The following is a 14,493-nucleotide window of genomic DNA, read 5'->3' on the forward strand; positions in this document are numbered from 1 at the left end:
CTGGCTTTAGTGGTTGGTGCGTAAATTTGAATAATAATGGTATTAACTGGTCTTCCCTGTAGGCACATGGATATTATCCTATCACAGACAGCATTGTACCTGATGACTGATCTGGATATGTTCTTTTTGACAATGAATGCAACACCATGCCTCTTCAATTCGTCTTTCCCAGTATAGTAAACCATGTGATTGTCAGATTAAAAATGGCCAATACCAGTCCATTTCAGCTCACTAATGCCTAAGGTATCGATGTTTATGTGTTCCATTTCATTTTTGACCATTTCCAATTTTCCTAGATTCATACTTCTACATTCCATGTTCCGATTATTAATGTATGTTTACAGCTGTTTCTCTTCGTTTAGAGTTGTGTCCCATCAGCAAATGAAGGTCCCATGGGCTTTTCTCCACAGGCTTTACTCCATTTGCGTCATCACGGTCAATTCTACTTTGAGATGGCAGCTCTTCCCCAGTTGCATTTTGAGTGCCTTCCAACCTGAAGGTCTCATTTTCCAGCACTATATCTGACAGTGTTTCTCTGCTATTCATAAGGTTTTCAGTGACTAAGTATTCGGAAGTAGTTTGTCTCTCCTTTCTAGTATGTCTTCATCTGGAAGCTCATCTGAAACCTGTCCACCATAATTGACCCTGCTGGTATTTAAAATACCTGTGGCATAGCTCCAGAATCACAGCAACTCACACGCCACACAGTTTGACAAACTGACAAACGACTGCCAAAAAGAAAGGTGTTGGAATCTGTGAGTGACAGTTAAGGCTGTGGATCAACTTGGCTGGGTCGCATTCTCTGGTTCGGTAGTTGTGATGTGGTCATCCCTCATGATGAAAGCTGATGTCATATAAACATATCCATGAGGAGATCTGCTATGACCAGTCAATTACTCAGAAGTACGGCCTGCTTACCATATACAGAGATGTTCTGGCAAAGTTCTCTTGCTTTTTGCTCAACCTGGATCCTGAATCTGGGGTGTCATCATCTGACCGCCAGTTCTTTGAGCCAGTGGTCAGCCACACTGCTTGTTGATCTTGGGATTGGTTAGCCTCTGTAGCCCATGAGCCAGCAGCCTGCCATCTTAACTGCCAATCTTGTGCTCGTCAGTCCCTGTGGTTACATGAGTCAGGGAAACCTTCAACTTGATGTCTGACTCATGAACTTGGAAGCTGCCAGCCTCTACAACCATGTGAGTCATTGCTGACTCATGAACTTGGAAGCTGCCAGCCTCTACAACCGTGTGAGTCATTGCTGACTCATGAACTTGGAAGCTGCCAGCCTCTACAACCATGTGAGTCATTGCCTTGAGATAAATTTTTCGACATATATGAGGGAGATTCAAAAAGTTCATGGAAAATGAAATTATAAGATAATCGAATTTTTCCAAATTTTTTGAAGGCCTCCCTCATGTAGATAACCTTTGTTGGCTGTATTTTCTAGAGAAGCCAGCAAGACAAAACTTTAGCCCCTACCTATGGATGCAACCCCATTTGTAAGCAGGTGTCCTTTGTTACATGAACGAGGCCATGTCAATATAGCATGCCCTACACCAAGTTGTATTGAGATATAAAGAGAACGGATTAGACACAGAGACGAGCAAGCACAAATGGGGAGAGACAAGCACCACATGGAGATCCTCAAGGACCTGAGGAGCTGAAAGTAAGAAAGAGCTTTCCATGGAGCCAACAGAGAGCCATGACCTAGAGCTGGTGCCCCGAACACGGACTTCTAGCTTCCTGCCCTGACAGCGAATAAAGTTTGGCTTGCGACAGTAGCACCCACACATGAAGACACCTGTGTAACCGTTACTTACGTGGATGTTTGTCTCAAACTCGGAGCTGACGTGTGAATAGACAGCGAGGGCAGGGAGCGACACTAGGATTGCCCCGATGAAATGCCGTGGAAGCCAGCCAGCGATCCACTCCAGTAGACGCTTGGTGCACGCCATGACGTCCTCCAAGAAGAACACCATCCTGTTATGGGGGCAAGAGGGTGAGCAGGTTCTGGTGGGGTAGGTGGTCCTGGCTCACTATCTTCTGGGAACAGGCAACTGGAGGTCTTGAGCATGGCTCTGCCTTCAGGGCCCATCCCTACTGTGGGCTTTCTTTTCACTCGTGTGCGCTAATTTCATGTGTCCACTTGACCAGCTGTAGTACCAGCCATCTGCTGAAACACTAGTCTAGGTGCGGCTGTGAAGGAGCTGTGTGGATTAAAATCTACAGTCGGATTCTTCTAAGGAAAGGGGCTCGCTCTCCATAGCATGGTGGGGCCTCAGACAATCAGTTCAAAGCCTGAAAAGCAGTAACTCAAATGGACTGCCCTGCACATTTCACAACTGCTGTTCCTCACGTCTTGTGGGACAATTCCTTAAAATAAGTCTCTTTCTCTATTTAAGCCAAACCAATCTCACTGACACCGAGTCGGAACAGACCTGCCCCTGACGGTTTCCAAAACTGTCCGTCTTTCTGGAAGCAGATGACCACATCTGACATACCACAACTTCCTAGCATAGAACTTATCCACATGTATGACACACACAGTGTGCATAGGGAAGCAGTGCATGAGGGGGTTGAGTGGGTCACCAAAAATGACAATGCACATGGTACTTGTGTAAAAGTACAATGTAAGTACGTCAGGGTGTGTAACTAACTCTTACCTATATACACTATTGGGTCCATTTCTCTGGAGAACACTGATATAGTGACCTTTAGAGTACCAAAGTTTCACATTTGGATAAAGTCCAACTTAGCTCCTCTCCCTTTTCCTTCTCCCTGTCTCCCTTCCGACCTCCCCACTTTTTCTTCTCCAGTCTCTGGTCAGGATACCAGGGTCACAGTGATGACAGTGAAGGCTGCAGGAAGCACTTAGCCTCTACTGAGGAGGGTGTCCACCCATGCAGAGGGCCAGCGTCAGTGGAGGACGTCACTGAAGTGTGGGCCCAGGCAGGGAAGGACATGAGGCCCTGTCCCCGGAATATGCCTGAATCAGTCACACCGCAGTGCTGCAGGTGGACAGGTCGGCCCATCATCATCAAGCCAGAAGATGGAGCCAAAGGCTAGGAGCTCAAGGCACCCCGCTGTGTCTGGGCTTTACCTGATGGAGACAATGAGGGCGAGCCCTTCCAGCACCAGGGCCGTGCCAAAGACAGCCAGGGCAGCAGGTGGTGGGGGGAAGGCAGTGGCCCCGAATTCCAGGAAGCAGGTGACGGAGAGGACCAGAAACACGATTGCTGACAGACACACATCCAGGAGGGAACTGAAGGTGGCACTGGCGAAAGTCTTGACGGGAGCGTTCTTTATGACCTGTTTGGAGCAGGAGAGGAAGGTGGGAGCATGAAGAAGTGGTGACGTCTGGCCCTGTGTGTAACTGGGATGGAGAAATCGTGATCTCTTGCTGAGCCCATGACTCCTCCAGCCAGACTCAAGACAGGTGCTTTAGGTGGGTTACCTCCAACTCTCACCCCATCTAACAATCAGGAAACTGAGGTACAGAGAGGTTGAGAAACTTGTCCAAGGTCACAGAACAATCAGTTATGAACCAGTGGGTTCTCTAAGATACACATCTGTCGAGAACCAGCCTCGACATTCTGAATCCAACCTGCAGTATGAACTGCTGAAAGTAGCCGGATGACACCTGCACCTCAGGAAAGCCCATGCAGGTCCATTGGCATCTAGTGGATTCTGACTCAGTCTGCAGGGCTTCCAAGAGTATCATCCTATGGAAGCAAACAGCCACATCCTTATCCCACTGGCCCAACCTTTGACAGTTTGAACTGAGTGCTCAAACTCTATACCACCAGGAACCATTTAGTTCCACTAAAACCCTGTACAGGAGGCATCCAGGGAGTGGCTGAGTTCTGGGGCGGGCCGTGTGGAAGGTGGATTCATGAAGGGAGGCCTTCATGAAGTAGGGACTTAAGTGGTGTCAGATTACAGCCCCTGCCAGATCCCCACCCCAGCCACCACTCAGGAGCCCTCTCTGTGACTGTGAGCCTGGGGGACAGTGATCAGCAATGCCTTTAGAAAGCTCAAGGCCCAGTGACTACTACACGGCAGGACGGCATGCTGGGTAAGTATACAGGTCCAGGGACTCTCAGGTGAAGGAGGGAGGAAGTAGCCACAGCGCTGACACATTCGGAGAATGGCCTGGCCCAGGGACAGTGTGAACCCAGTGGGGCTTGCTCTTGATCACTGCTCGTACAGGCCCAAATCCAGCCCACAGCCGTCCATACGGCCACATCTTTCTTCCGCAGAGCGGCTTGGGATCTTCAACCATTGTACCACCAGGGCTCCACGCATCAGCCCAGGAGGAGGCGATGCTGCCGCCTGTGCACAGTCTGGGAACCACAGCTCAGTGACCCCACAAGGTCACACAGTTGAGGGGAACAAGGCAGGATTCCACCCCACCCTCCATCACTGTCCTGAGTGCCTCTCAGAATGGAAATGCAGCCCCTAAAGGTAAGCAAGGAGTTCTGGTAGCATGGTGTGGTAAGAGTTGGGCTGTTAATTTCAAAAGTTGGCAGTCTGATCCCAACACCCAGTCTGAGGGAGAAAGATATTGCAGCTGTCTTCTAGAAAGACTGGCACCTTCAGAAACCCCACCTAGTCTACCTGCCTGCCCTGCAGTCGCTGTGAGTCAGAGATCACTTGCCAGCAGAGGGATGCACGATAGGTGGTGTTGGAAGCAGTAAAGCTGTAAATTATCTTGGGGTACTGTCTTTGGCTGGCCTCACCCCGGCCCCAAGTGGTAGTGGGGTCAGCTCAGTGCCACCACTGGGGCTGGGAGTGCTGGTTGAGCTGGTGGGTGTGGGGGTGAGAGGGACTGCAGTTGGGTCTTGGTTTGGTGGGTGGTATGCAGAGTCTGAGGGAGAGTATGCTAGGACAAGTTGGGCAGTAGCGACAGTCAGATCCTGCTCCATAACTCTCCTGTGAGTTCTGGAAACGTGGAGGCTCTGTAGGTGGCTGTGTACCCCACAGCTGGTCTGGCCATGCTCTGAAACCCCTTCCAAAGGCACTAGAACTGTGGGAACAAGGCCGCCCATACTGACCCATGTTCACCAGGGGCTTGTCGGCCCACATCCCTTCTGCCTCTATGCTGGGTGAATGAGTGGAAACTGAGTAAAAAGCCTTTTGGCCCTGGGGTTGTCGGGATATGCACCTGAGACCTGGAAACACGAGGAAAGGACAGAGAGCAGGGGCCTGGTGACTCAGGTCACCAGCCGGGGCTCCAGGCTCTTATTCTTCTTTCCTGAGCCCCTGTCAGTGCCGGGGGACAAGAAAGGTGGAACCAGGACAAGAGCATGCACAAAGTCACAAAAGTAATGATGGCAAAATGGTATACACGCTAAGAAGAAACCAAGTAACGGGGACGTAGGATCCAATCTAGAGCTCGGGGAGGTTTGCTGGCAGCAGTGGTATCTGAGAGAAAGGAGGATGGGAGTGAAGTCAGTGGAGGGGTGGTCAGCATGTTTGAGCCCTATAGCAGAAGCAAGCAGTAACGTGCAGCACGGTGTTTTTACAGGGAAAGGCAAAAGGTCTCCTGAGCTGCTTGTCCCTTTTCAGTGAAGGTGGAAAGCAGACAGGGGCACAGGTTAAGACGCTGCTGCAGGATAAGCAGGACACCTGGTGCACAGGTAAGATGCCACCGCAAGACAGGTACTATCACTTGGTGCACAGGTGAGAACCTGCAGCAGGTCCTTCAGGCCAGGGGCAGAGCCAAGGGGGTCTACGTGTAAGACCAAAAGGATGACAGGAAGATTTGGTTTCCATCCCTCTGCAAAGACAGGCTTGTACAGAGATACCACTTAGCACTTCAAGACCATGGGAATCACTTTTTGTTACTCAGGAGAAAAAAACAACACAAAACTGGCTGCTAAGACACGAAACAAACAGTGAAGTACAACCGATTTATTACAGCGATGAGGAAAAACGCACCTCTTCTTGGTAGCTGGTCCGGTAGGCCCCCTCTAGCTCCCGATCCAGGAAGTTCAAGCTGAACTGATTGATGGGTGGTTTGAAAAAGTAATCTTTCATCAGGCTGGAAGAGACAGCAAATGCGATGCATTGGCACTCAGTGTGGCACTGTACGTCTCTTCTCAGATCTTGAGCACCTCCCCAAACCTGCCTGGCTCAGCGTGCTCCGGAAGCTGAACCCACACACCACTGGGGAAAGCCCTCTAAGTTGTCACCTCGCACCACAAATCTGTGTCCTCAGAACCTGGCTTCCAAAAACCTGTATTTCTTAATATTAGAAGGTGAAGGCAGCTCTTTTTGGGTCTAGAAATTGTCTTTTTAGAAGCAGCAGCAGCAGATCCCTGCACTGAGAGAACTTTCACTGATTCAGAAAATTTCAAAAGAAACAAAACAAAAAAACCACATCAGAACTGGATGTCACTTTTAAGCGTAGTGACAGTAGTCACAGCCATAAAAACTCACAGGTTGTTATCACAAAATTACGGTGTGATTGGAGTGTTACTGCCGTACGTGCAGTTTGTACGTGAAACCTGAAAGATGACAGGGCCCAGCAATTTTAATAGCCGAGGACTCCAACCTGCTGAGCTGACTTCCATTCGTTAATGGATTGCTAGCAAAATAGTAAGAGCCTTTTGCTACTGCCGGAAAGGACTGGAAACTGAAGGGAGTGTTTACGTGACTTCAGAGGCAAAGGAAGCACTGGGATGTAGTTTCCTGCTCTCACAGGTAACTATGAGAATGAAGTCAGGCAAAATATTAAAGCACCTAGCGTGGGCCTGGTGTGGCACTGTAGGTTAATGCGCTGGACTCCAAGGTTGGTTTGAACCGCAAGGTCAGTGATTCAGGCTTACCAGTCACTCCTTGGAAACCCTACACAGGGTCACTATGAGTCAGAACCAACTCAACGGCACTTAACAACAAGAACTGTGGGCCTGACACACAATTGTCTCATTGTATGTGCACGTCCTCCTCTCCTTGGCACATAGAGGATCCTCCCGGTCTGTGTTAAATGTGCCATACTTTAGTCTGTGCTCAGATTTGTAGGAAAGAGAGAAAACCCCGTCACATCTGGTGTTGCCCCCTGTCTAGAGAGGGAAAAACCACACGGTGTCCATCGGAAGGATGTGAGGTGGCCATGTTTCGGAGGTCCAGCGACAGAATCAACACTGCTCTAGAGGCATTCCCTAGGCTTCAAAACCATAATACATATATGTTGTTTGGTGCCATCCAGTCTGTTCTAACTCATAGCAGCCCTATGGAGGGTTTATACGGAGCTGCTGGTGGGTTTGAATCGCTGAACTTGTGGTTTGTAGTCTGGTGCTGAGCCTACAGCACCACACCAGGAGTCCTATACATATATATTGTTGTTTTGTTGTTGTTGCTAAGTGTTGTTGAGTTGGTTCCAACTGGTCATAGTAACCCTGTATAGGGTTTCTGAAGAGTAGCTGGTGAGCTTGAACTGCCGACTTTGAGGTTCAAACTGACCTTTCAGTCCAGCACATTAACCTATATATATGTGTGTATATATATATATTGTTGATGTTAGCTGCCATCAAGTCAGTTCAGACTCGTAGCAACCCTATGTCCACCCGAACCAAACAGCGCCTGGTCCTGTGCCGTCCTCACAGGTTCTGCTGGAGCCCACTGTTGCTGCTACACTGTCAGCCATCTTGCTGGGGTCTTCCTCTTTTTTGCTGACTCTCCACTTTACCAGAAATGATGTCTTTCCTCAGGGACAACATGTCTAAAGAACGACAGACAAAGTCTTACCATCCTTGCTTTTAAGGAGCATTCTGGCTGTACTTCTTTCAAGAACTGTTTGTCCCTCCTCCCGTCAAATATTCCTCACCAACACCATAATTCAAATGCATCGATTCTTCTACTGTCTTCCTTAGTCACTGCCCAACTTTCACATGCAAATGAAGGCATAAAAAATACCATGGCTTGGATCAGGTGCATTTTAGTCCTCAAATTGACACCTTTGCTCTTTAACACTTTAAAGAGATTTTTTTGCAACAGATTTGCTTACAACAATCTGTCATTTGATTTCTTTACTGCTACTTCCATGAGTACTGATTGTGCATCCAAGTAAAATGAAATATTTGACAACTTCAGTCTTTTCTCCATTTATCATGATGCTATTTACTGGTACAGTGATGAGGACTTTTGTTTTCTTTACACTGAGGTGCCATCCAGGTGACCGCTGCAGGCTTCCAGCTCCATCAGTAAACACTTTCAGCAAGCAAGGCTGTGTCATCTGCGATTGCCAGTGAGCCTCCCTCTAATCCTGATGCCATGCTCCTTTTTATGTAACCCACCTTCTCAGATTATCTGCTCAGTTTACAAATTAAGTCACTATGGTGAAAGGACACAATTCTGCTGCATCCCTTTCCTGAGTTCCATCCGTTCAGCATGCCCTTACTAGGCTCAAGTGACTGACTCTTGGTCTATGTACTGAGTGTTCTGAATAGTCATCCTTTATCCATAGTTTGTTATGACTCACAAAGTCGAATGCCTTTGTATAGTCTGTACACAGTTTTCTGGTATTCTCCGCTTTTAGTCAGGATCTCTCATCCCACATCTTCTTCTGAATCTGGCTTGAATTTCTGGCAACTCCCTGTACATGTACTGCTGTAAATGTTTTTGAATTATCTTCAGCAACATTTTAACTGAATGTGGTATTAGTGATATTGTTCGATGATTTCCACACTCCTGTCTTTGGAATGGGCAAAAATATGGATCTCTTCCAATCAGTTGGCCAGATACTTGTTTTCCAATTTCTTGGTGTAGACAAGTGAGCACCGTCAGTGCTGCATCAGTTTGTTTAAAGGTTTCAACTTGTGCTCTGTCAATTCCTAGAGCCTTGTTTTGCTTTAATGCCTCTGTGCAGCTTGAACTTCTTCCTGCAATACCACTGGTTCTTGGTCTACCTCTGAAATGGTTGGACATTGATCATTCTTTCTGGTACAGTCAGTTTGTGTACTTCTTCCATCTTCTGTTGATGCTTCCTGCCTCATTTAATATTTTACGCACAGAATTCTTCAATATTCAAGAATCCAAGGCTTGAATTTTTTCTTTCATTCTTTCAGCTTGATGAATGCTGAGCATCTTCCCTTTTGGTTTTCTGATTCCGGGTGTTTGCACATTTCATTACAATACGTTTGTCTTCTTGAACTGAAATTTTCTATTAGTTCTTTTACTCATCATTTCTTCCAGTTGCTTTAGCTTTCTCTATGTTCAAGAGCATGTTTCAGAGTCTCTTCTGATAAACATTTTTTTCCATTGAAACTTTTATTTTGAGACAATTACATATTTAACAGTTGTAAAATTTATATACAGATATACAGAGATCCTGGGTATCTTTTATCCAGCTTCCCTCAAATGGTTATCTTTTTTTTTTTTTTTAAATTGTGTATTGTGTGAGTGAAGGCTTACAGGGCAGATCACCATTTTTACATTCAGCAAATCATTGTAATGATTACCATATTCTATGCACCCTTAGCCAATAGTATTTACCTCTATTACCTTTTAGAATTTTTTCTGACATACACATATCTGTTTGTACATATATATTCATTTAAATGTCCAAAGGGCATATTTGCAAGCCAGCCTCCTGCCCACAGGCAGATTGATTTTCTCAGTCTATGGGCCTACAGTCCACTGCTGCTCTGTGTCTAAGCCATCGCCTTGGCCATCGCTATTGTCGCCACTTTTCTGGTCAGGATCCCTCCCTCCTCTCATTTTCTGACCTCTTGATGGTCCTAGGGGCCCCTGCTCTTGTGACAGATGAACTGCTCCGCCCTTTAGTTGCACCTCTTCTACATTTATAGTTGTGATAGACACCAATAGGCCTGAAAACAATCACTTGCAATTGTGTCATAAACTGGCAACCATTTTGGTCTTTTCTTTCCCTCCTTTCTTTTAATGACTTTTAGTTTTCTTCATGTATGATGTGTTTTACGTCATCACACAACTCCTCTGGTCACTAATTTTCAACGTGTCAAGTCTGTTCTTGAGATGGTCCCTAAATAAAAGATGGAGCATATTCAAGGTAATATTTTGGTTCTCATAAATTTGTTTTGGTTTTCTTCATGGACTTATTTCCATTTTTTTCTATTTCATGAGGAAACATTTCACAAATCCATAGAGCTTATATTTCTCAAAACTACCTATATCATGAAAGACAAAAATGACAGAGGAACTGAAGATTTTTTTAAAAATTAGACAGGCACAACCAGTAAATGCAGCAGGTGCTCCTGGAGTGGGTCCCAGACTAGTGGGAACAAGATGCTCTAAGGGAAACTGTGGGCCCCCTAATGAAATGACAGAGAGATGGCAGATCAGATTTATAAAATTGGATCAGTTAATTTTCCTGAATTTGATGACATGATTGCATTACGTAAAAGAACACCCTTGTTTTTAGGAAACACACACTGAACTATAATGCATAGTATTTGTAGTATGTATGAAGTCTCCAACTTCCCATCAAAAAGTTGAGAAAAAATAAAGACTACATTTCATATACAGTGTGAGAGAGAAAGAGAATGAGCGAAATGTTCAAAGTTGGTGACTCTGGACAGAAGGCTTAAGGGGAATTCTTTCTATTATTCTTACAACTTGTTCGAGTTTGAACTGACTTCAAAATAAACTACTGTGCTGAGAATGGAGGACAAACACGAGGAGGAAAGAAGGAAGTCAGAAGGGAGCACCTTCATTTGGTGCAAGTGACATCAATCTTACCTGTCTTCTTTTATGACATCAACAAAATGAGCATCTGTTTTCTCCCGGATGTTCTTGAATCTCAGTGGAAGGAGAGCGGATTGGTCCAAGCTCACCCCTGCCCACCTTCCCTTTTCCTGTAGGATCTCACAAAGCGAGGTCTGACTGTTGGTGAGCTTCTCCTCTGGTGGAGGGCTCAGCAGTCCATTTTGGGCTTTGGAATTAGAGCCTCCAGAAGCCTACCTCAAGGCAAGGGAGAAGCAAACACAGCAGTTGGAATGTTGGGATCAACAAATGCTCCTTCCACCCCCAACCTCTGTCACGCTGGCGTCCCACATCCCCATCAGCAGGCTCAACAACTCCACCTGTAAAAGGGGCAGCACTTGAGGAGCCTGACCTCTCCCCCATCTGCTTCTCCTCCCTACCCTGTCTCTTCCACTTCCATCTCCAAGTGTTCAGGCAACCTGGACGGTGCAATCATGGAGGGTCAGGAAGGAGGTGGAAAGGAAGCTGAGAGAAGATTCGAGGTCCCAGGAGAGTTAGCTTCCCATGGAGCTAGTGTTCCAGAAGGTTTGGGGAGGCTCCTGGTGTGGCACTGTAGGATCAGCACTGGACTGTGAACCACACAGTCGGCAGTTCAAACCCACCAGCTACTCCTCAGAAACCCTACACAGGGCTGCTGTGAGTCGGAACCTACTTGATAACACTTAACAACAAGGGCATTCTGAGGATGGGTCTGGGGAAAGGAAGCCTTGAGCTGAACAGGCTGCAGCTTAAGAAAAGGTGGATGAAGACAGGAGCTTAGATTTCAGGGTGAAGACAGAGACTGCTTCTTTCGGGAAGTCAGCCTTTTTAGGTTTTCTGGAAAGGGTTCTTGGGGTTGGTTTTTTTCTTTGACCTCCCCTTGGGGCTTGCCCTGGTCTCAAAGTTAGCTTTCTCTAGGAGTCCCACTGCAACTTGCTCTAATGCCAAACCTCTTCTCACCAAGCATTTCTCATCTCGAAAGAAGGCCCCTCTTCTCTTTGCACACTGACATTCTACCATGTTTTGAGTGCAGAGCCACAACTCCTTCCTCAACTTCCCCAATCCACATGTCTTCCAACTCATTGCCCATGAAGGGAACCCCAGCCATTCTACCACCTGGCCCTGTTCCGTCTCCCATCCTGTTTTCTACGGCTGTGCTTAAAATCCAAAGGGCTAGAAGGTATGGGATGGTGTCACTTAAGAGCAAGGATTCCGATACGAGAAGCTGAGCAGACAGAATGTCACTTGGGTATGTGAGCAACGAGAGAAAGCCACAGCCAAGAGCTCATTACCTTGGTACTGTTTTTATGGTCGTCTTGACAGCCATTTTGGACGGCTCCTCCTTCTGCACCAGCTTCAGATTTGGGAGCAAATGTAATTCCACACGAAGGGCAAGTCTGCAAGAACAATGCAGATCATAGGAACAGACCCAGAAAACATAACCATTGTATATAACTCACACAAATTCACGGTTAGTACATTTGGTGTCCTGTCCAAACCCACTGACACCAAGTTAATTCTGACTCACAGCGACCCTACAGGACAGAGCAGAACTGCTCCTTAGGGTTTCTGAGACTACAAATCTTGATGGGAGCAGACTGTCTTGTTTTTCTCATAAAGCAGCTGGTGGGTTTGAACTACAAAGAACTTGCAGTTAGAAATCCAAAGTTTAACCCACTTTGCCACCAGGGCTTCTTTTGGTGTCACATATGATGGCTGAAATGAAAACGAAGGCTTGTCTGACCACCAGAGGGTGAGCTAAAAAGAAACTGACAGAGGACATGGAGAAATAGAGCAGCTGAGGACTCTGGACTCACGGAAAGAGAGGGACTGGGTGTTGGCAGCCAGGAGGCAGGCTTGCAGAATGTGCCTTTTGAGTGTTTCTGTGTACATCCCCTGCACCCCCCAAAAAAAACAAAACAGGAATGAAAGCAAATACTATTGAATGATGATGCATGGAAGAGATTGTAATCACTGCAAGGAAACGATGGTGTAAAGCCGATGTTCTCCCATGTAAACAACACTCAGGTGAAGGGAGGTAATGGTAGAGCACAGGGTAAAGGGCAGGAAAAAACCCTAAAAAACTATCACTCAGGTCACAGTAAAAACTTGCAGAACAAAAAAAGAAGCTGACAAAATGAAATCAGAAACATATAACTACACAGAGGTATGTGTACAAATATTCAAAGCAATTATCATTCATAGCAACAAAAAATTGGAAATAACTCTGAAACCTATAAAATGATAAAGGGTTCAGCAAAATGTGGACTCTCTATATTGTTGTTGTTAGGGACCATCGAGTGGGTTCTGACTCACAGAGACCTGATACATAATAGAGTGAAACTCTGTCCGGTCCTGTGCCAGCCTCACAACTGATATTATACTTAAGCCCATTGCTGCTGCTCCTGTGCCAATCCATCTTACTGGGGGGTTTCCTTTTTTCCCACCAACCCTCCATTTTACCAAGCATGACTGTCCTTCTCCAATCACTCCTGATAACGTGTCCAAAGTCTAAGACAAAGGCTCACCATCCTGCCTTCTAAGCACTCTGGCTGTACTTCTTCCAACACACACCTGTTTTTTGTTCTGACAGTCCATGGTAATTTCAGTATTCTTCTCCATAGATTGGGATAGGATGTGGGCATAACAAAAGAGTGAAGTACTAATGATGCATGCTACAGCGTGGATGAACCTTGAAAACATTATGCTGAGCGAAGGATAATGTCCACATGCTGTGTGGTCACACTGAAAGGAAATGCTCAGAATCGGCAAATCCACAGACCAGAAGACCAACTGGGAAATGCCAGAGGCTGGGAGGAGAGGAATAAGATGGGAAGCAACTGCTTTGGAGATTACAAACCCAAACCCAACCCACTGCCATCAGTTCGATTCTGACTCCTAGCAACCTTCTAGGACAGAGAGCTGCTCGTGCAGGCTCTTACAGATGCAGTCTGTTAACCTCTTTCTCCCAGAGCACAACTGGCGGGTTTGAACTGCCAACCTGAGCAGCCAAGCTCTTTAACCTCTGTGCCACCAGGGTTCCTTCTTGGATATCATGTTTTTGTTTAGTGCTGCTGAGTTGGTTCTGACTCATAGTGATCCTGTTTAGGGTTTCTGAGGAATGGTGGGTGGGTTTGAACCACCAACCTTACAGTTAGTAGTCCAGTGCTTATCGTACAGCGCTACACCAGGATTCCCCTTGGCTATTATAAACCAGGAGTATCTTCACCACAAAAATTACTGTAAGGAAAACATGAGGAAATACACATAAAGCATGTCAAAGGTATAATAAATTAGTTTTATCTTGGACTCCAACTCTAAACATTGGGTACTGACTTCCTAGAATATGCAATTGAGGATTATGGGGAAGAGAGCTGTGATTGATTGGTGATGTCTGCCTTACTGGACTGTAGGGAAGAGAGCTGTAATTGATTGGTGATAGCTGTCATAGGTGAAAGACGATCTGAGTGGAAGCACTTGTCTGCATTTGCCACTCCTGGCTCAGCAAAATGACCAAAATGTTAGCAAGTGCTCAATAAATGTTGGTGTGTGATGTCAAAATGTCTGTTAATTATTGTCTCTGGTTGTTGAGACAGTTCATCTGGTAATTTAACATCCTTGATCACAGACAAGACAGTTATTTTTGGCATCTGCTCATATGTGGCCATCGGCTGTTCTCTAGGTTTTTCTTGGCATAAGCTTGAGTCTGAGTGTTAAAGTACATTTGATGTACTTTAAGAATAGGCCATACGCCCATGGGTATTATTCCCT

The 14,493-nt window shown here is 46.2% G+C and overlaps 1 protein-coding gene across 1 annotated transcript in view; it reads right to left on the reverse strand.

Moving 5' to 3' along the window:
- Positions 1 to 14,493, reverse strand: part of ADCY9 (adenylate cyclase 9) — a 150,675-nt gene that overhangs the window by 12,724 nt on the left and 123,458 nt on the right. The window contains exons 3-7 of the mRNA XM_006874904.1: positions 12,015 to 12,119; positions 10,720 to 10,937; positions 5,941 to 6,043; positions 3,101 to 3,309; positions 1,821 to 1,980 (exon numbers count right to left, since the gene is read on the reverse strand). Of these exons, the coding sequence (XP_006874966.1) occupies positions 1,821 to 1,980; positions 3,101 to 3,309; positions 5,941 to 6,043; positions 10,720 to 10,937; positions 12,015 to 12,119 (795 nt within the window). The remainder of the gene's footprint in view (positions 1 to 1,820; positions 1,981 to 3,100; positions 3,310 to 5,940; positions 6,044 to 10,719; positions 10,938 to 12,014; positions 12,120 to 14,493) is intronic.

The sequence above is a fragment of the Chrysochloris asiatica genome, unplaced genomic scaffold (assembly GCF_000296735.1).
Source record: "Chrysochloris asiatica unplaced genomic scaffold, ChrAsi1.0 scaffold00305, whole genome shotgun sequence".
In the NCBI taxonomy this organism is placed as follows: domain Eukaryota; kingdom Metazoa; phylum Chordata; class Mammalia; order Afrosoricida; family Chrysochloridae; genus Chrysochloris; species Chrysochloris asiatica.